This window comes from Morchella sextelata (assembly GCF_020137385.1).
Source record: "Morchella sextelata strain SCLS chromosome Unknown scls_2, whole genome shotgun sequence".
NCBI lineage: Eukaryota > Fungi > Ascomycota > Pezizomycetes > Pezizales > Morchellaceae > Morchella > Morchella sextelata.
Window position 1 is genome coordinate 2,950,762 of NW_025408617.1, and position 21,631 is coordinate 2,972,392.

At 45.7% G+C, this 21,631-nt stretch overlaps 7 protein-coding genes across 7 annotated transcripts; 4 read left to right on the forward strand and 3 right to left on the reverse strand.

The window, feature by feature from the left end:
- Positions 1-27: 27 nt before the first annotated feature.
- On the forward strand, positions 28-1,882 carry H6S33_006033 (uncharacterized protein; the record flags this gene model as incomplete). Its single annotated transcript, XM_044837444.1, has 5 exons — positions 28-175; positions 263-362; positions 415-531; positions 586-1,801; positions 1,859-1,882. The coding sequence occupies 5 exons, from the start codon at positions 28-30 to the stop codon at positions 1,880-1,882; spliced, it is 1,605 nt and encodes a 534-aa protein (XP_044699342.1).
- Positions 1,883-2,426: 544 nt separating this feature from the next.
- Positions 2,427-3,710, forward strand: H6S33_006034 (uncharacterized protein; the record flags this gene model as incomplete). Its single annotated transcript, XM_044837445.1, has 5 exons — positions 2,427-2,579; positions 2,637-2,720; positions 2,773-3,003; positions 3,060-3,553; positions 3,599-3,710. The coding sequence occupies 5 exons, from the start codon at positions 2,427-2,429 to the stop codon at positions 3,708-3,710; spliced, it is 1,074 nt and encodes a 357-aa protein (XP_044699343.1).
- Positions 3,711-5,023: 1,313 nt separating this feature from the next.
- Positions 5,024-6,326, forward strand: H6S33_006035 (uncharacterized protein; the record flags this gene model as incomplete). The annotated part of the gene is made up of 4 exons (XM_044837446.1): positions 5,024-5,385; positions 5,467-5,525; positions 5,587-5,987; positions 6,060-6,326. 4 exons carry the CDS (start codon positions 5,024-5,026, stop codon positions 6,324-6,326), a joined length of 1,089 nt encoding a protein of 362 aa, XP_044699344.1.
- A 1,965-nt stretch (positions 6,327-8,291) lies between these two features.
- H6S33_006036 (uncharacterized protein) lies at positions 8,292-8,777 on the reverse strand (the record flags this gene model as incomplete). Its single annotated transcript, XM_044837448.1, has 1 exon — positions 8,292-8,777. One exon carries the CDS (start codon positions 8,775-8,777, stop codon positions 8,292-8,294), a length of 486 nt encoding a protein of 161 aa, XP_044699345.1.
- A 4,706-nt stretch (positions 8,778-13,483) lies between these two features.
- On the forward strand, positions 13,484-14,290 carry H6S33_006037 (uncharacterized protein; the record flags this gene model as incomplete). Its single annotated transcript, XM_044837449.1, has 1 exon — positions 13,484-14,290. One exon carries the CDS (start codon positions 13,484-13,486, stop codon positions 14,288-14,290), a length of 807 nt encoding a protein of 268 aa, XP_044699346.1.
- Positions 14,291-15,431: 1,141 nt separating this feature from the next.
- On the reverse strand, positions 15,432-15,938 carry H6S33_006038 (uncharacterized protein; the record flags this gene model as incomplete). Its single annotated transcript, XM_044837450.1, has 1 exon — positions 15,432-15,938. One exon carries the CDS (start codon positions 15,936-15,938, stop codon positions 15,432-15,434), a length of 507 nt encoding a protein of 168 aa, XP_044699347.1.
- Positions 15,939-19,065: 3,127 nt separating this feature from the next.
- H6S33_006039 (uncharacterized protein) lies at positions 19,066-20,070 on the reverse strand (the record flags this gene model as incomplete). The annotated part of the gene is made up of 1 exon (XM_044837451.1): positions 19,066-20,070. The coding sequence occupies one exon, from the start codon at positions 20,068-20,070 to the stop codon at positions 19,066-19,068; it is 1,005 nt and encodes a 334-aa protein (XP_044699348.1).
- Positions 20,071-21,631: the final 1,561 nt, after the last annotated feature.

Sequence of the window (21,631 nt, forward strand, 5' to 3'; positions counted from 1 at the left end):
CCTTCCAGACCAACTTTCAATTCAAAAATGAAGCAGTTTAAAGAGCTTAGCTTTGCCGTGCTTTCGCTTTTGGCCGCTGTTTCTTATGCTGAAGATGTTGCGTCGGACGTCAAGGTATTGCAGAAAGATACATTTGACAGCTTTGTCAGCGAACACCCTCTTGTTCTCGCTGAATGTAAGTAAATTTCCTTGTGTGAATTAGGAAGGACCACTGCAATGGTAGCCGATTTCAAGTGTCCCTTTACTCACGTATAATGAATAGTTTATGCACCGTGGTGCGGTCACTGCAAGGCCCTTGCCCCAGAGTATGAAGATGCGGCTACGAAGCTGAAGGAGAAAGACATTCACCTTGCCAAAATTGAGTAAGCTATATCCTACAATTCTGCCTAAGAAATTGTGCTTACAAAGTTGTAGCTGCACCGAGGAAACCGAGCTTTGCGAGAGATACGGTGTACAGGGATATCCCACAATCAAGGTTTTCCGCGGGCTTGAGAACAACTCTCCATACAGCGGCCAGAGGAAGTCTGATTCGTAAGTGAAAATCTATCTGACAAATTCTAGACCATTACTGACATGGGGTGTTAGAATTGTCTCTTACATGGTCAAACAATCTCTTCCTGCGGTTTCACTCTTGGATAAGGATTCAATTTCCGAGTTCAAGACAGCCGATAAGGTTGTGCTTGTCGGTTATTTCAACGCCGATGATAAGGAGTCCAACTCTACTTTTACCGCTGTGGCTGAGTCACTCCGTGACTCTTTCCTCTTTGGTGCCACATCTGATGCTGCACTTGCAGAAGCCGATGGCGTTACTGCCCCTGCCATCGTTCTCTACAAGTCATTTGATGAAGGAAAAGACGTCTTTGACGGAAGGTTTGATGTTACTGAGATCATCACTTTCGCCAATACTGCCTCTACTCCCTTGATTGGTGAAGTTGGCCCTGAAACCTACTCAGGATACATGGCTGCTGGACTCCCTCTTGCGTACATCTTCGTTGATAGCGAAGAGAGCAAGGAAAAGCTTATTGCTGCAATTAGGCCTACTGCTACCGAATACAAGGGCAAAATCAACTTCGCCACAATTGATGCTGTGGCATTCGGTGCGCACGCCGCCAATCTCAACCTCGAGAGCAAATGGCCTGCCTTCGCCATCCAAGACACCGGCAAGAACCTAAAGTTTCCATTCGACCAAGAGACAGAAATTACTGAGAAATCTATTGCAAAATTCGTTAAGGACTACGTTGAGGGGAAGGTTGCGCCCAGCATCAAGTCAGAACCTGTACCTGAAACTCAGGAGGGACCTGTCCACGTTATTGTCGCCAACAACTTTGAAGACCTTGTAATGAACAACGACAAGGACGTTCTCGTCGAATTTTACGCTCCTTGGTGTGGCCACTGCAAGAACCTGGCACCCAAGTATGAAGAGTTGGCCAAGCTTTACTTTGATAATTCGGAGTATGCTGGTAAAGTGATTGTGGCGAAGGTCGACGCTACCGCCAATGATGTCCCAGTTGATATCCAGGGCTTCCCGACCATCAAACTCTACCCGTCAGGTGCTAAGGATTCACCCGTTGACTATGCTGGCTCTAGAACCGTTGAAGATCTTGCGAACTTCATTAAGGCCAATGGCGCTCATAAGGTTGATGCTTATGTTGCACCACCACCAGAACCGGAAGTGGTCGAGGAGGAGTCTACGGAGCAAGATGCTGCCGAGAGTCTCGGCGAGGCGGCAGCAGCGGCTACCGACAAGGTCAAGGAAGCTGTTAAAGATGCTAGCCAAGCTGTTATTCCCGATACTGATGAGGTTCGTCAAGCGCCCTTTCTTATAAAGTTATTATACTAATTACATTTATCTTTGTAGGATCTTGATCACGATGAATTGTAAGCTCAAATAAATGGTTTGAAAGAAAAAAAAAAATTATAAACTGGCAATCTTAAGTTGAAGTCCGTGATTGATATGAGATCTACTGGGGTTTGGGTAATGACTACCGTGAATGGGAAACGGCTGGGTTGGTCGGGATTGCATCTTTTTATTCTTCATTGCTTTGTTGTGGTTAACTTTCTCCTTATTCTCTTTCTGGTACCGATTTGCATACCTGTATTTTACAATGACTCAAAAGTTCATGCTCGGAGACAATTCACACTTCACGCATACTCGATCTTCTCTTGGGTTGATCTTGAATGTTAATTCCACAAGTTCCTCCTACCTACTCTAGAGTACTTGTAACCTCCAGAGTACTTATAAACCGACTTGTAGCATAAAGCCCTAGGTACTGCATACATGCAGGCTCCTTCCCAGTCCCAATTCATCCACACACCCTTGGCATCACGTGAAACCTCAGATCCGGCAGGTATCAATAAAACAACGACACTTGTTCACTTAGCATCACGCATCCGCTGCATTTCAACAAAGAGTATCATCGTGATAAATGTCGTGGCTAAAGAAATTTCTCCCCATAGTTGAGGACCGTCCGCGCGGTCCTGGAAACGGCTTCGGTTTTCAGGTCTTGAGAAATATCAGCTCACAGTTGGAAGTAGAACCCTGGTTTGATTTTGTCTGCGGAATAAATGGTCGACAAATCGTAAGTATCCATTATCCTACTAAATACAGTTGATACTAACCTCACCTTTCTTTGTAGGAGGATGGAAATCATTTGCTATTCACACAAGAGGTACGGAACTGTGCTGGTCGAGACGTCACCTTAATAGTGTGGTCTGCCAAGGTATATTCAATGCCTACTGCTACCTTAACACATTTTGGTAACAAATTTCCAGGGACAACGGCTACGAGATATTATGATCGCCTTACCACCAGATGCGACTGGTCTTGGACTTACACTACAATGGTGTCCGCTTACTGTTACGGAGGATGTTTGGCATATATTGGACGTCGCACCTAATTCACCTGCAGACCATGCTGGTCTCCTCCCATATGGGGATTATATTATCGGAACCCCTGAGGGAATCGTCCGTGGAGAATCGGGGTTGGGGGAGCTGGTGGAAGATGTTAGTCCAATGTTTTTCAAATGTGTCCGTAGTACTAATAGATATAAAACAAACAGCACATTGACCGACCCCTTCGCCTCTACGTCTACAACCACGAATATGATATTACTCGTGAATTAACAATAACGCCTCGACGTAACTGGGGCGGGGAGGGTGCTCTAGGATGTATGCTGGGATTTGGTGCTCTCCACAGACTTCCTGCTCCATTAACTGAGCCCCCCCAGGCTCCAGGTGAAACCCTTTTCGATTACACAGCTCCGGACCAGAGTGGTCTCAATCAATTCCCACCTACGGAGCCAGCTTTCATCATACCTGCCGCTTCTCAATACTCCGCACCATCTCAAAGCCCATTCCAGGCGCCATCCCCATCTCCCCACTATACAAACTTACAGCAGATGTCTTCCACGCCACCACCCCCACCCCCGCCTGCAAAGGGGACTTCGCGGCATAAATATCGTCATGGACATCCTATGAATAGCTCAGCTATGGATGCATATATGAAGGAAGAGGAGCAAAAAAGCTTAGAGCACGACTTCCCTAGCAGGACAGGGTCGCCTGCCGTAGCTGGGGGTGGAAGCTTACCCCCGCCGCCTAGGAGCTCTCTACCACCACCACCCCGACGTACACAGGCGCCGCTAGTTAATAAATATTCACCTGTCCCCAATTCGGGCCAAGCTTACACCGGTGGTGGTGACGATATTGATTAGGGCCGATAATTACATCCTGAGTAACTTCTTTAGGTGAATTGCTAGTAGCAAAGAGACTTGGCGTTTGACTTTGGGAGATTTTTCTTATTTTCTTCTTGTATTGCATGATACTAAAGCTATGACTGAGGAGCTTTGCCTCAAGATATCATCTTGGATTCTATCGAGGCGTGCTGTAGTTTTGATGTACTACTGATGCATACGTACATGCAATAATATTGGTGCAGAAAAGGCTAAAGGTTCAATGTAGTCCAGTGCCAGATTCAGTAGTCTGAAAGAATCTTTGGATTTGTCTAAATGGGGTTAGGTTTCTCTGAAGCCAATGTTATTATTAAGGTGCATAAATCTTATAGTAGACTGCAAAGTTTTATAAACATGGCCACTGCGCGTATGTTCAGGCGGTTTGAAAAAGGATTAGACCTTTACACCCATCACCAAAGGTCATCCACTGTCAGAACGATGAGCCCAAACATTTGGGTAATACAGATAAAACACTTGTCAGATACGTTTATGTAGCTATATGCACACACTGCACACAAAATCCACTTACTGCTTGTTTCTTTGAATATTCCTACCCGTACTTAGTAGTTGAATAAGGAACACTGATTCATATAGGTGCTGATCTCTCTAGCAAGTCACCTACTGAGAAGGGAACAAATCATGATAAAGGCCGGTACGGACAGATACAGAGGTACTACTTACAAGCTTCAGTCAGCTTTTGGCTATACTCAAACTGTGGTATTAACAGTCACAATTTTGACACACATATTCTATAAATACCTGTCGCATTGACCACTCTGGGACATGACTGGCCATGGGATCACGGTTGGTATGGATAATATGATGGATATGTACTCTACAATATATGCATATCTTATGATATACTGGAAATTTAAATATTGTGTCGATGACTTGGAGCTGAAATTGAGTACCAGTAAGTGTAACTTGTAGGCTCCAGAATCGATGTTGGTTGTCAGCCCTCCGCATACAAAAGGCGACGCTAAAACCGTTCAAGGCTTGAGGATTAAGACTTAGCATCAGTCTGACTAATCTGTTATTTATGACATGCAATCGGTTGACTGTTCGAGTTAGCCTCTGAGCCATATGTGGTTAAAAGTATCTCGCGTATTAATTTAGGACTTATCCAAGAACGTACAGGGGTCTTTTTAAACTCAATCTAGTGATGTTACTTCCTCTACCACTTCCTACCGCGTTTGGTGTCACATCACGAAATCTAGTGATATTCCTCAAAATTTCTTAATCCCGTGTCCTTGTACACTACTCTCCTGCAGACCACTCAACGAGAAAGCCCAAGAATGTCGGGAAACATCAAGCGGAAAGCTACTGAATCTCCAGCAGTTATTACTAAAAAAGCTCGGGCGATAACTTCGTTCTTTGCTCCATTAGGAGCTGCATCATCATCCGCACCCGCCGGTTCAGCCCCAAAGGCTTCAACTACAACTCGACCAAAATTTGATAAGGAGAGATGGGCTTCCAAACTTTCTGATGAACATAAGTCACTTCTTCAGCTTGAAATCAACACGATGGAGCAAAGCTGGTTTAGAGCTCTTAAGGATGAATTGATTACCCCCGAGTTTCTCTCTTTGAAACGTTTTCTCAGAAGTGAAAAGGATGGCGGAAAAACTATATATCCCCCAGAAGAAGACATATATTCCTGGTACGGACAAATTTTTATTCGCTGGAATTGTATGTCTGTGCCTTCAATCAATTGACTGACGCAAGGTATTTCACACGACAGGACTCGTTTCACTCCTATTGATCAGGTAAAGGTGGTGATTCTCGGCCAAGATCCCTATCGTATGCTCTTCGCCCCCTGTTTGTACCTGTTCATATTGAAATCTAATATGTATATCGATAGATGGGCCGAATCAAGCAATGGGGTTGTCGTTTTCTGTACGATCCCCGACACCCGCACCACCGTCCCTGAAAAACATATATATTGCGTTGAAGAGAGATTATCCGTCATTTGGGCCCCCTCCTAATAAAGGCGGGCTATTAACCCCTTGGGCTTATCAAGGGGTCCTCATGCTGAACGCCTGCTTGACCGTTCGGGCTTCGGATGCAAATTCACACTCCAATAAAGGATGGGAACAACTTACTCAGAAGGCGATTGATATCATCGCCCAAAGACGTAGTCAAGGCGTTGTATTCATGGCCTGGGGTGCACATGCTGCCAAAAGGGTCTTGAAAATTGATAAAGAAAAACACTTAGTGCTTAATAGTGTCCACCCCAGTCCGTTGAGTGCTAGCAGAGGATTTGTAAGTAAAACATTTTCCATACCCCCAAATGGGAAGCATCTATGAAAGTACTAAGTTTCTTCCGCTGTTTAGTTTGATTGTGGTCATTTTAAGAAGGCCAATGAGTGGCTCATATCGCAATATGGTTTCGATAGTGAAGTAGACTGGAATCTCGATGGCACTAAATCGCCCAAGAAGATTGTTGCACCTCCCGAAAGCACCAAGGACGAAGATGTCCCTTCTGCTAAGGATTCCTTGGGTTTAGAGGACGGAGATCAGGGAAATTACGGCGATACCTTCGATACCGATGAAGAGGAGGCAATGGTACAGGCTGTCATGGAAATGGAGAAAAAAGAATAGGATACAGCATTGGTTAAGAGACATTCTGGTCACTGCTATTTTAGTTTATATTCATGGGCCTGCGATGTGTGCGTATTCCAATTCTTGTTCCTTTATCCATACATGTAGGGTTGATTCTTCTGTTACCATTTCCGTTGTGTAGTAATCTGTAGTCATCGTAACAAAGAGACCGATGAAGTATTTTATCCCACAAGATCTATCACAAGAACCGGGAAAACTCAGGGCGTCATCTAACTGATAAACAAGCTAGAGTTACTAGATTCCTCAATTCAAGAAGGAATCCATGCAGTAGGGTCGCCTATATGTGTAACCTTTGAATGCATTCTTTTGTCTTATTTCTAAGAGCTCTTTCCCGTACTCTTTATCTCTAAGTAATATATCCCTCGGTCTTTTGCTGGGTTTTGGATTTACGAAGCCTTTGTCGTCCTTGGCGACACTCTGGTGATTATTCTCGGTGTCCTGTTTCTTCTCTTGTGTATAGATACACTTGGGCCCGTTGAGAGGGGATCTGGTAGGTGTAAGAGCCTGTTTTTGATTAGTGAAATTTTATTTAACCAAGTTTGTCCTTGTGTAATGAATTAAACAAGGTTTGTCCTTGTGGATGCTTACCCATTGACTCGTTGGTAGCCGACTAGTTTCAATCTCTGTCACGCATGTGCTTGACAAGTGATATTCAGAGAAATATTTAGTATCTTCACCGTTTTGCAATCCTTCTGGTATAAACGGTGGAACTTGTCTGTGTAATGTTTTCCAGTTGATGGGTGAAAAGAAGGGATGTGCCTTAATCTCATCAGAATCGTTTGAAAAAACAAAATGTGGCGAATTGCTTTTTAGACGCAGTCTAGTTGCGCTTGAATAAGGCAATGCTTGAATATCGTTTCCACCATATGTTGTCATACCAAGTCGACACTCCTTTTCACAGATAAGAGAAGAAATCAAACTTCTGACCTCAGAAGAAAGAGGGGGTGTTTTTTGCAGGTCTAAATGGCTGGACCACTTCTAATGATTTATAGCGTATGTATATTATGTTAGCCTACCGGTGAACTAAGTAAATAGTTTTCATGAAAAGAACGGAAATGGGGGCAGACTAAGACGTTTGCCTTAATCTCATTTGAGTCGTCAGCATAGAAAGGAGTAAATCCAAAGAGACACTAATGGAAATAATTAAGGTTTTGGTTGCTTATCCTTGAGATGGGATGAGGGCAAACCTCATAGATTATTACTCCAAGGCTCCACCAATCACATCGACCATCATACCTTTGTCCTCGAAGGATTTCCGGCGCCTTTGTTTAATTAATACTGAAAACCTCGTTAAATGAAAATTACTAACCATGTACCTATTGATTAACCTATCAATATGGACATATCACATGTGTATAGAGCAAGTAGTAAGGTTAGAGCTTACTGGTATGTGCCCACAACACTATTGGCCATTCTCCGTTTACAATTCTTGTTTCGCCAGCTCAGGATCCTTTCGTTATCGGGAACCTCTCCGCATCTCCACGATCTCAAAAGTTTGGTAATATCCTTACCTTCTTTTCTATCGATACTATCCCCTTCGACACAAACCCCAGTTTTTCTTAATAATCCCCAGCGTTGGTGATCGAAATACGCCGCGTCATGTGTCCAGTGTCCGGAAAATGCAAGACCAAAATCACAGATCTTGATATGACCAGACGAGGAAAAACAAAAATTATCTTGAGAGATATAGTAAGTTAGAAAAAGAAGTTGGTATGAAGAAGAAGGGTCGACTAACCGGGCTTGATGTCCCTGTGAATATAAGAAAGCTTATGTGCTTCCTCGATACAAAGAATCATTTCTGCAACGTAAAACCTAGTTATTTCCTCGCTGAGCGTTACTTTCTCAATTAATAAGCCCAGAAAATCCCCGCCGATCATGTATTCCATGGCAAGATACCTATTGGTATGTAAGCACCTTCCCCCAAATTGGAAATATGTGGCACGATTAGTACAAATTGTCATCGTCTTGAAAGCTAGCTATCAAGGGCACGACCCAGCGACTACCCTCACTAGCCACTAGAAAGTCTCTTTCTGCCCGTAGATGGCCTTCTTGTCCGTTTTTGAGGTGCTCAGCCTTCGGGATCACCTTCAAAGCAAATACTTGCTTTATGTCTGAAGTATCAAGTTCCTTGAGCTGAATGGGCTGATTAAACCGGCTTGGCTTGGAGGCAATACCAATATCGTTGTAGTCGTGGTCGAGTTTTAGTTCATCTAAGCAATTGGCCTGAACAGCAACACGTTCCTTCATCCTTGCAAGTTTAACACAGCCAAAGGCACCTCTACCAATGACCTTTATTATCTCAAAATCTGCAATTGTAACTTTATTTGTCCGTATATCCCTTAGATACTGGCTCTCCTTCCGTCTCCAGACTTCGCGGTAGTAAGACTTCTCGGATACGGCAGAGACCGACTCTTCGAGTCGACATTCCATAGCTCTTCGGCGCACTGATCTGATATTCGGATTTATCAAGATATTATTGAAATGGGTTTCCAGGTATATCTTCACATCTGATGTGATCTCTATTGTTTTTAGTGATGGAGTGAATTCAGATCTAAAGTCCAGAGGTATTTTAGGGATATCGGATAATTTGAAAATCGAATGTAGGTCAAATTCGACTCCCTTTGTCCGTAATTTAGGCCGTCTGATGACAGTGGGTGCGAAGAGATTTTGAGAAATACAGCGTCGTAAAGACGGTCCATGGTGGTTGAGAAATGGACTAGAGCGCGAAGAATAAAGTGAAATATCTGGAGTTATTACTCCAGTAACATCACACAACTGTGATAGACGATACCGTGAAAGACCACCGGACAAGTGCAGTAGTTGAGTACTTTCTCTCAGCTCATGAAAAGAGTGTCTCCGGTATAATCTATATATCGGTTATAAATCACATATCATTTAAATGGCAACCCAGAGCTTACATTGTATACGGCAATTGTGTAAGGACTGCCGGTGGTGTATCGGCAGGCCTTTCTAGAGGCTTTATTGCTTCATGAGTATTGGCAGATGGGCCTAGCGGATATAAGCCTCAATAAAGGACGAGGTGATCAATATGTTTGTACCTACTTCCCATTTTGAAGAAATTTCGGATTGAAATGAATATTTTGCTGGATAGAGCCCTATCACTTCTTCTTTTGAGTGGATTTAATGGTGTAGATGGAGGAGAAAGTAAGCCGTTTGATTTCGGTTTCTCAATCTCAGAGTAGGAACTGCGGGATATCTTGTGGTCGTTAGACCTAAAAAAGGGATTCATTTTCATGCGCACAAGAGCGGGTCAACAAAAGATAAACGATTGAGGTTAAAACATGCCGAGTATTTATCCTCTTGCTACACAGGAGTGCATTGACCTTATTTACATGTAAGTACATACGTATGGCTTCTGAGCTGATAGGAGTATTCAATACTACATGTAGGAATATGTGTCTTTAAAACTTGACATCGTATGCAATAGTGATTGTGATACAAGCTTTAATCCTATAGCCTACATGTGGTATAGTCCGCAACTTGACTATATGGGATGTTACTGCCTCGATTTGTCTGTTGCTGTTTATTGATCTAGTAAATCTACAACTGATGAATGACTTGATTTATAGATTATATATGGATGAGCCATCAGTATGAGAATGAAGCGACTATTACCCTCAATATAAATGAAAACCCATTGGTATCACGCTTCCTTCCCCCACCATGCGTGGGTTGGGGGTGGGGTGCATATAATCTGGAAAGATCAACTAATTGTATCTAGAGGAATGAGAGATTATCGTCGCTAGTTGGGCCCTTCTTTATCAAATATGTGAGAGACATCCGCATCATGAATTCTCACCCCACTACCAAGCCTTTCTAAAAAAAATCTTCTAAGCCAGCTTAACCAATATGGGAAGGATCTGAATAAAACTACATGCACATGTACTTACCAGCAGGCTAGGCCCCGAGTGCATCCGTACATGTTCGAAAGAAAAGTAACTTTGGTAAAAACAAAAAGGGTTTTTAATCAATTTACAAGAAAACCATATGGGTGTTTTTTTGGGAAAAGGTCACGGTTGGTGGGTTAGAGGTGTGTGGCAGCCGTTGTTGAGAAAACCGCCCCAAGGAACAACGACATTCAACCCCATCACCCTACAGTACGAGTTTCTGTGCTATTTGTTTGGAAAAGAAAAATTCCACCCCGAAAATAGTGATTTGAATTAATGAACGATGTCCTTACAAAAATAAAAATAAAAAGAAACTCGTTCTCCACTATGTTTAATTCTCATTCACCTCAGCCGATTCTTGTTCTGAACTTGATTCAGCTGCTGTCAATGGCTCAGATTCCTCCCGAGGCCAGTAATTTTCTATAAAAATTAGAAATTAGCATAAGAAAATTTGGTTTATAATATAAAGCTTACTGGGTTGATTTAGGTCTTCTTCAAGGCGATGACAATTGGTTGCAGCCTGTTTCTCGCTGTGTTGTTATTTCCACACAAGTTCCTTCTTTTTTTTCCTTGACTTCTCTGACAGGTTTGCCTAGATTTGTTGAATATTTTCCAAATATTTTGAAAGGGTTTCAACTTTTTTTTTATTGATAGGAGTTTCTATATCGGTTTATAAATTGGATTTTGAAGAATATCTTTAGTCAGGGATAGGTTAATGATGGCCGCTTTGGGTTTAGCTGGATGTTGATAGACGGTTACGGACGGACCAGGTTCACTTGCAATCATATTAACTGTGTTATACAAGAAAATGAGGAATACAATTCAGGAAAATGGGGTGTGATTCGTGCCGGGTGTTTAGTTAGTAATATAGTCTGATTAAAAGTGCTACACTTCAAATCCACTTGGGTTAATTAGGGATTTCAATCATTACTGTACTTATATACAAGTGCTTTTCCATGAAGGGATGGTGTTTCTCGAGGAAGACTTGTTGGTGTGGGCTGATATGTGAAGTGTATGTAGTAATTTATGTGTGAGATTTAAGATGATTTTATTAGGTTCTATGATACATTAAATTCATAATGGTGTAACGGAGCCATTCCAACTGTCTGGTGTATGAGTATACATAGGGACAGGTTACATGCTGAGAGCTATTGTTAGAAGCAAGTCGCACATTGACATGCAAGTACTGGCAGTGTGGTTAGCTACCAGCTGTTAGAGTAACTGTAAGGGATGCGTACCAGACCACAAGAGTACACTATGCAGAGCTCAGAGTTCGGCTAACAGTCAACGTTGAGTAGGAATCTCCTTAGTCCGATACAGGCCCCGCATTTAACGGAGCCATTTCAACTGTCTGGTGTATGTGCTACGGGCATGCCAAGCATTTACGGGAGTGAGAAAAAGGCTGGTAGATACCCCAATACCCTCTAACATAAATGGAAACACCACTATCAACTCCGGTTCGCACCCATGAGGTGCGGTGCGATCGATATGTGGCCAAATGCGGAGTTGCGGTTTTCCTAGTCAAAAAACACATTTCGACCCCAATAATAACCCCCGGAGCGTCAAACCGCTGGAGGGGAGTACTTTTGGACCGGTGGATATATGAGGCACAGCTGGAAGCAATCGGATTGAAGATCGGACCATTCGGAGCGGATCGGCGCAAGCTACCAGCCGACCGAGTACCTGTTGTCAGTACCTGTAGGCATGAGAGGACTCTGCTATATGGGAAAGCGATGTGGGAAGAGGCATGAGTAGGTAGCCTTGCCGTCCGAGACCTACGAGTAGCCGACGCTGACGATTATCCACCAGATGGCCGATGGGGAGGAAACATCGACAGGGAAACGTGCATTAGAATGGGTAAATAGGTTGAGGGGTTTCAGTGGACTTAGTAGTTTGGGTTACGGACTTAGGAGTTAAATGTTCTTGGTTGTTTTTCAGGGTCTCGGGCAGGCCCCGAGTGTATTCTGTATTATTAATAGACTGGGTCCTCGAGACATAAGCGAGCGATATAAATACTGTGTCATTCACTGACTAGCCAAACCATCTGTAACGGGGGTCCTTTCTAAGAGAAATAGAATCGGATAGAATAGAGACGGCCGTGCAAGATAGACAATCAGGTTGCAGATTATTCAAAGATACTATCGCTAGAACTCAATAATCTTTAAGGGCTCTGCTACCGATAAGGACTTGGTTTTCTTTCTAATGAAGACTTGAGAGAACAGGACTGAAGGGCGAGAATGAACCTGAGTACTTATACTCCGAAGGCCTCTGTTCTCTGCTCCTAACTCCTTACTAAGTTCCGGTGGGCCCTTCCTCAGTACCGGAAACAATACCACTGCTACCCCGCTTTTCTCTAAGCGTCAGCAGGTGTTTCCGATACCCAAGGCAACCACCCTTAGTCAAAGCCTTTGTAACACCTGCAGCCTTAGTTGCCACACAACTGAGGACCTGCATAAATGAGCTGCCGCTCAGGTGTAAGCTTAATCATTGCTGTAGAGCTTTTCGCTTATTGTAGACTTCCCTAGCATAGTCCCTGCCTCTTCGGCGGACATGCAATGCTCAGAGGATACAGAGGATCACCGGGCAATCAGAGCTTCACTCTGGCCGGTCTTCTAGTCACTGGCGAGGCATAAACTCGTCAATCATTGCTCCCATGAATAGATCCTCTTCCTAGCGTCCGGAATGTAGTTACTCTAACAGCTGGTAGCTAACCACACTGCCGGTACTTGCATATCACCGTGCAACTGGCTTCTAACAATAACTCTCAGCATGTAACCGGGCCCTGTGTGTACTCATACACCAGACAGTTGAAATGGCTCCGTTACACCATCATCGGCGAAATCAGAGTCTTAACAATATAAATCGTTGATACGCGAGTTACAACTTTATTTGACTATACTTTTGGAAATACTTTACTCTATCATGACTTCGAACTCTACCTGAACTATTACGTCGAAGACGGTCGAACACTATACGCTAACTCTAGTGAATCTTTGTTGATAACGTAGCTCGCGGAGCCCGTATCGGATCAAGGAGAATCATACTCGACGTTGACTGAAGAGACCTTGGAGACTTCTACCTTTGTAGCTGTTAGCTGAACTCTGAGCTCTGCGTAGTGTACTCTTGTGGTCTGGTAGGCATCCCTCACAGTATATTGTTACTCACAAGTTCACTTGGAGTAACGAAGTCACCTAAAAAAAAGAACTATCATCATTATCCCCTATCACAATGATTACCCGAAGGGATAATTATTTCATAGATACCTCGGCCATAACTGAGGAGGCCGGAGGGGAAGATTCTATGGTAATATCGAGGGCTGCTAGCCCAGATCCCCTACTTACGGGAGGACCCTCTACAGAAACTAGGTCAACGAGTAAACGCTCTGCTCAAGTCCAGTTCGTGAGGAATATGCAGGAGTTTTTGGATACCCATGAGGCACAAATGAGGTATCTTGGTTCAGCTGGACAGGCCGTTTGGCAGCAGCTACAAAACCTCCAGGAACAAGTCCAAGGAAGTGGGCAAATCCTGGACAAGAAAGTACGGCAAGAAGCCATTGCCCAAAAACAACATCTCGAATCGCTCTTCGAGCTCGTGGAAAATGTTCGACAAGTACAAGAAGCCACACGAGCTGCCGACTACAAGGTTCTGGATCGTAACCATCGGATTACCCAGAATCAACTGTCGGAGGTGGAGCGACAACTGAGGGTCGCAAGAAAAGAGCGGGAGCAGGAAAAAGGGGAACAACGGGAGCTGTTTGCGCAATTCAAGCAGTCCAACGAAGCAAGAAATCAACGGATACCCGAGATGGAGGAACTACTGCGACAACATCTGTCAGTAGCACCTTCCGTGGCTAGTGCTCCCTTAGACCCTGATGCACCCCGAACGGTTCTTGTTGGCAATGGCAAGAACCCCCAAAATGCTGGGCCCCAAACATCAGGGAACGGCAAGCAACCAGAAGGAGCTGGCCCGGTAGGAAGAAATGGAGGCAGGCAACCGGAGGATGCCGGCCCAGTGCAAGGAAATAGTGGCAGATGACCGGTAGGCGCTTGTGAGGGATGCGTACCAGACCATCAGAGTACACTACGCAGAGCTCAGAGTTCGGCTAACAGCTACAAAGGTAGAAGTCTCCAAGGTCTCTTCAGTCAACGTCGAGTATGATTCTCCTTGATCCGATATGGGCCCCGCGAGCTACGTTATCAACAAAGATTCACTAGAGTTAGCGTATAGTGTTCGACCGTCTTCGGCGTATTAGTTCAGGTAGAGTTCGAAGTCACGATAGAGTAAAGTATTTCCAAAAGTATAGTCAAATAAAGTTGTAACTCGCGTATCAACGATTTATATTGTTAAGACTCTGATTTCGCCGATGATGGTTTGGCTAGTCAGTGAATGACACAGTATTTATATCCCTCGATTATGTCTCGAGGACTCAGTCTACTAATAATACAGAATACACTCGGGGCTTGCCCGAGACCCTGAAAAGCAACCAAGAACATTTAACTCCTAAGTCCGTAACCCAAACTCCTAAACCCGCTAAAACCCCTCAACCTATTTATCCACTCTAATGCACGTTTCCCTGTCAATGTTTCTTCTCCATCGGCCGTCTGGTGGATAATCGTCAGTGTCAGCTATTCGGAGGTCTCGGACGGCAAGGCTACCTACTCATGCCTCTTCCCACATCGCTTTCCCATATAGCAGAGTCCTCTCATGCCTACAGGTACTGACAACAGGTACTCGGTCGGCTGGTAGCTTGCGCCGATCCGCTCCGAGTGGTCCGATCTTCAATCCGATTGCTTCCAGCTGTCCCTCATATATCCACCGGTCCAAAAGCACTCCCCTCCGGCAGTTTGATGCTCCGGGGGTTATTATTGGGGTCGAAAACGTGTTTTTTAACTAGGAAAACCGCAACTCCGCATTTGATCGCATATTGATCGCACCGCACCTCGTGGGTGCGAACCGGAGTTGATAGTGGTATTGCTATTAGTATCAAAGGGTATTAGAGTATCTACTAGCCTTTCTCTCACTCCCGTAAATGCTTGGCATGCCCGTAACAGCTTACCCCCCTTCCAGGGTGTCACGTCTCAGGACATCTTCTGACAGACTATGGTTCCAGTAAACCTGCTCCACATATCACCCGCGGTGTCTGTGGAGGGGAAGGACTTAGCCCCGTAGGGTACCTCTATAGTCTCAGGCGTTGGTCCTTCACGGCCTTGGGGTTCCTTCGATGAAAGTCGCGGACTAGATTAAGTACGTCTTCGTTCATGACGTCCATGACTTGATAAGTACAGTCGCTCATTGAATAGCCCCGCCATTTCACCAGGTATTCCACTAATCCTCTTCTGCTCTTCCAGCTTCCCACAATACTTTCCACTTCGTACAGAACCTCTCCTTCCTTATCAACCTCTTCGGGCGTCGGGGGACGTTGCTCGCGGCCTGGGATACTGCTCTGTCGATAGCGTTCCAAGAGTTCGATGTGGAACACGTTATGGATCTTGACTTCCAATGGCAGTTCCAATTCACAGGCTTGTTTCCCGGCCAGTCGGATAATTTTAAACGGGCCGAGTTTCTTCTGATCGAGTTTCTTGGTAGAGCGACGTGTCTTGATATTGGTCGCATTAAGCATAACCATATCTCCCACCTTGAAGTTAGGCGATTCGTCCCTTTTCCGATCATAGTATTTCCCCATCTTCTCCCTGGTGTCTGTTAAGCGAGCGAGAGCAGAGTCGTGAACTCCTCGGATGAAGTGAGCGTACAGGTCACTGGTTGGGTTGACCACTTCGGCTTCCGTCGGCCAGTTGGTTCTTGGGTTGTAACCGTAATTGGTATAGAACGGAGATTGACCGGTGGCGGTGGTAACTGAGTTGTTGTAAGCATACTCCGCCAACGGGAGTAGCTCTGCCCAATCATCTTCCTCGTAGTTGCAGAACGCTCGTAAGTAGTGCTCGAGGGTTTGGTTAACTCGCTCTGTTTGCCCATCGGTCTGAGGGTGGAAAGCCGTACTCATTCTTATTCTCACATCCAACAATTCTATAAGGGATGCCCAAAAGCTTGAAGTAAACTTGGCATCTCTGTCGGAAACTATATCAAGAGGCAGCCCATGGAGTCGCCAGATTTGACCGAGTAATATCTTCGCTAAATCCTGCGCGGTCGTTTCTGCTACTAGGGGGATGAAGTGCGACATCTTCGAGAACCTATCGACTACTACCCAGATTTGGTTGTATCCTTTTGATTCCGGTAACTGCACGACAAAGTCCATTGATATCGATTGCCAGACGGAATGTGGTGTGGACAGTGGAAGAAGCGTACCGTATTTCTTATGGCGGCTGGGTTTGTTGCGCTGGCACTCGTCATATGACCGAACGTAATCATCAATCCATTCGTTCATTTTTGGCAAATAGAAGTTGCGCGTAATGAGTTCCAAAGGTTTGTCTTGTCCAAAGTGTCCTGCCACCTTCGAATCGTGTTCTGACTGTGCAATTCGGATCTTGATGCGGTCGTCTGCCGGAATGTAGAGCCGGTTCTTATAGAAGAGTAGCCCATCTTTCTCAGCGATATCCTTCATTTCCCCCAGCTTCTCTCCCTGCTCAACTCTCTCTTTCAATCCTACCCATGTCGGGTCTCCCGATGCCGCCTGCCTGACATGATCCAGAAAGTTCTTAGACCAGTCAATGACCCCCTTGGAGGCAAGCGACACCGCTGATACCACAAACTCTTCCTCCGCCAACTGTCCGGGTTTAAAGAACCTGTCTATCGGCTGTTTCCCAAGCGTGCCTCCCCCTTCAAGACGGTACTCCGGCCGTCGCGATAGTGCATCTGCCTTCCCATTTTTGGTTCCCGGGCGGTAAATAATCTTAAAGTCAAATTCCGCCAAAGACTCAGCCCACCTTGCCTGTCGTCGATTAAGAACCTTGGTTGTAGAGAAGTACTCTAAGTTCTTGTGATCCGTATAAACGAGAACCGTTCGGCTAGGTCCTTCGAGGTAGTGACGCCATTGCTTGAAGGCCGACACAATTCCTAGCATCTCCTTATCCCACACGTCGTAGTTGAGTTCCGCTGGGTTAAGTTTTCGAGAATAAAAGGCAACAGGGTGAGTCTTTCCGTCAATAACCTGGGATAGAATTGCGGCGATAGCAAAATCACTTGCGTCCGTTTCCACGATAGTCTGGCGATCTGGAGAGAAGTGTACCAAGATCGGCGCAGACGTAAACAGGGTTTTGAGTTTTTCGAAGGCTGCTTGGGCCGTCATAGACCAGACAAAGTTCTGAGCATCACCCCTGAGACAATCGGTAATGGGTTTACAGACCCCGGAGAAGTTGTGGATAAACCTTCTGTAGAAGTTGGCAAAGCCCATGAAGATCTGTACTTCCTTAACGCTGTGCGGGGCTTGCCAATTCGTAACAGACATGACCTTATCCAGTGCCATGGTGATGCCTGCTGGGGCAAGGATGTATCCGAGGAACTCGATTTCAGTGAGCTCGAAGAACGATTTCTTCGGGTTGGCGACCAGGTTGTATTCTTGTAGCCTGCTAATACTTTGCCGACCAGCTCCCTATGTTCTTCTCGAGACTTGCTATATATTAGGATATCATCAAGGTATACTACTACACCTTGGTCCAAGAATTCCCTCAGCGCATCATTCATCATGTTCTGGAAGCTCGCCGGCGCGTTTGCCAGCCCAAAAGGCATAACGAGGTACTCAAAATGCCCATACCGCGTACGAAAGGCTGTCTTCCACTCGTTGCCGTCTTTGATCCTGATGAGGTAGTAACCTTCCTTCAGGTCAATCTTCGAGAAGATTACAGCGCCTGCCACTCGGTCTCGTAGTTCGTCCATAAGCGGTAGCGGATACCTGTTTTTGATGGACACACGGTTAAGTCCACGGTAGTCAACGCAAAGTCGCAGACTACCGTCCTTCTTCTTCACAAATAGGATTGGGGCTCCTGCCGGGGATTTGCTCGGCCTAATCTTTCCCAATCGCAACATTTTGTCCAGGTACTCCCGAAGCACTTTCAGTTCGACCTCGGATGGGGAGTAAACGGGTCCCCATGGTGGCTGCTTCCCTGGTTCGAGGTCTATAGCATGGTCGTAAGATCGATGCGGTGGCAGCTTGTCAGCTTCCGATGGTAGGAAGACTTTAAGGAACCTATGGAGCCAAGAGGGAAGAGTTTCGCGGAGGTTAACCGATTCATCTTCCAAAAGGCAAATGCTACCGATGAATTGGGCCTCCGGATCGTCCAATACACCCTCGTCCATCTCTATTTGAGGTTCCTTGTCAGTGAAGCATCGACTCTTGCAGTTCTCACCATCGTAGGAAACTTCCCCATTTGACCGTATAACCGGCTTGTGTTCTTTCAACCACCAGTTCGGTAGTATTGCATCAATGCCAACCGGGAGAGGGGCGATCTCGAATGATAGTTGCGTCTGATGCCCCCTTGACATTATAATTAATGGTTGTGTAAAGGTGTGTCCCGTGCCCTTCATAACTTCTCCCGTAAATCCAAATACCCGGGCCGGGACGTCTCGTTTTACCTTCGGGACCTCAAAACTATCAACAAAAACAGCAGACAAAACAGGACCAGTTGCTCCAGTATACAACAACACCTTACACGGTAAATATTTTTCTGCAAAACAAATAAACTGATTAACGATAGGTCGAGGACCGTGAATAGGTTCCTCCAAAATTTTCTGTTTTTTCTCCGGTTGGGACGCTCTCCCTTCCTGCCTTTTTCTTTTCATATTTTTTTTATTGTTTTCCGTCAGTGATAACATAGCAATCTGGGGATACTCCTGACCTGACTCATCAGAGTCCCCTTTTAAAAATCCTTGTCGAAATCCATCTGATATTCCGATCCGCGTTCTCGCACAAACGCTTGCCCACTGGTATACCCCGCAGCAGCTGTAGCAGCCGGCTTTCTAGCACGGTGCCTTATACGCTTTCTCTGAGGTTGGGGTTCCGGTGGTTCCATCTCATGGTCACCATCGTCATCGCGGGTACGCTTTCGGGAGAAAGAGGAGATAGATGCACTACTGTTAGCATCTGAACGACACCATTTCCAAAGATGACCCTTTCGGCCACATCGCACACAGACACCATCGGTCTTTCGCTGTTCTCGGACCGGCTGTGGAACTCCTTTGGTGGCTTCGTCGTAGTCGTGGTATATTGGCTTATTCCCTGACTTGTTCTTGCTGGTGCTCTTCTTATCTTGTCCTTTTTCCTTCTCCTCAGTCTGAGCCGTTCCCTTGATCTTAAACCCCTTCTCCTTCTGCCGCGAGTTCCCACCATGGTTCGGCTCCTTCCCTCTCGACTCTGCTTTCCCCAACATTTTCATCTGCTCCTGATAAGCTTTGTGAGCCTTGCCGGCTCGTTCCAACTGTTGGATGTACTCGGAGTCGTCATCGGTTGGGTCGAAGCGTGAGTGGCGCTCTCGGATTTCATTTGGTAGCCCTTGAAGCAGGGCGGCACGGTAGGATGCCCCTTTCATCTGAGCATGCTGGTTCATGATCTCCATCTTGTTTAGGTAGTCCCCGATGTTCGTAGAGTACTTAAACTGCTGCATCTTCATTGCGTTCTCCATAGCTTCCTGAGTACTTAGGAAACGTTTTCGGATCTCCTGACGGAACCGAGTCCAAGTAGCGTAGTCTGCAGCTGCCGGGCCTAGCATCTTGGTGTCGATATACTCCATAAACCATTCCTTTGCCAACCCACACGTATACGTTCCAGCGAACAGTACTTTATTCCTGTCCGTTCGGAACCTCTTCGGCTTCTGCTCGAAGTAGATCTCGCACTCCATTAGCCAATGCCGCAGTGTTACGGGCATGCCAAGCATTTACGGGAGTGAGAGAAAGGCTAGTAGATACCCCAATACCCTCTAATACTAAATGACAACACCACTATCAACTCCGGTTCGCACCCACGAGGTGCGGTGCGATCAATATGCGACCAATTGCGGAGTTGCGGTTTTCCTAGTTAAAAAACACGTTTTCGACCCCAATAATAACCCCCGGAGCGTCAAACTGCCGGAGGGGAGTGCTTTTGGACCGCTGGATATATGAGGGACAGCTGGAATCAATCGGATCGAAGATCGGACCACCCGGAGCGAATCGGCGCAAGCTGCCAGCCGACCGAGTACCTATCGGCGGTACCTGTGGGCATGAGAGGACTCTGCTATGTGGGAAAGCGATGTGGGAAGAGGCCTGAGTAGGTAGCCTTGCCGTCCGAGACCTCCGAATAGCCGACGCTGACGATTATCCACCAGACGGCCGATGGAGAAGAAACATCGACAGGGAAACGTGCATTAGAATGGGTAAATAGGTTGAGGGGTTTCTGTGGGCTTAGGAGTTTGGGTTACGGACTTAGGAGTTAAATGTTCTTGGTTGTTTTTCAGGGTCTCGGGCAGGCCCCGAGTGTATTCTGTATTATTAGTAGACTGGGGCCTCGAGACATAAGCGAGGGATATAAATACTGTGTCATTCACTGACTAGCCAAACCATCATCGGCGAAATCAGAGTCTTAACAATATAAATCGTTGATACGCGAGTTACAACTTTATTTTGACTATATACTTTCTGAAATACTTTAATCTATCGTGACTTCGGACTCTACCTGAACTATTACGTCGAAGACGGTCGAATACCATACGCTAATTTCATGGATCGACTAGTGGAGGTGTAACGGAGCCATCTCAACTGTCTGGTGTATGAGTACACACAGGGCCCGGTTACATGCTGAGAGTTATTGTTAGAAGCCAGTGGCACGGTGATATGCAAGTACCGGCAGTGTGGTTAGCTACCAGCTGTTAGAGTAACTACATTCCGGGCGCTAGGAAGGGGATCTATTCATGGGAGCAATGACTGACGAGTCTATGCCTCGCCAGTGTCTAGAAGACCGGCCAGAGTGAAGCTCTGATTGACCGGTGATCCACTGTATCCTCTGAGCATTGTTAGTCCGCCGAAGAGGCAGGGACTATGCTAGGGAAGTCTACAATAAGCGAAAAGCTCTACAGCAATGATTAAGCTTACACCTGAGCGGCAGCTCATTTATGCAGGCCCTCAGTTGTGTGGCAACCAAGGCTGCAGGTGTTACAAAGGCTTTGACTAAGGGTGGTAGCCTTGGGTATCGGAAACACCTGCTGACGCTTAGAGAAAAGCGGGGTAGCGGTGGTATTGTTTCCGGTACTGAGGGAAGGCCCACCGGAACTTAGTGAAGGAGTTAGGAGCAGAGAACAGAGGCCTTCGGTGTATAAGTACTCAGGTTCATTCTCGCCCTTCAGTCCTGTTCTCTCCAGTCTTCATCAAAAAGAAAAACCAAGTTCTTATCGGTAGCAGAGCCCTTAAAGATTATTGAGTTCTAGCGATAGTATCTTTGAATAATCTGCAACC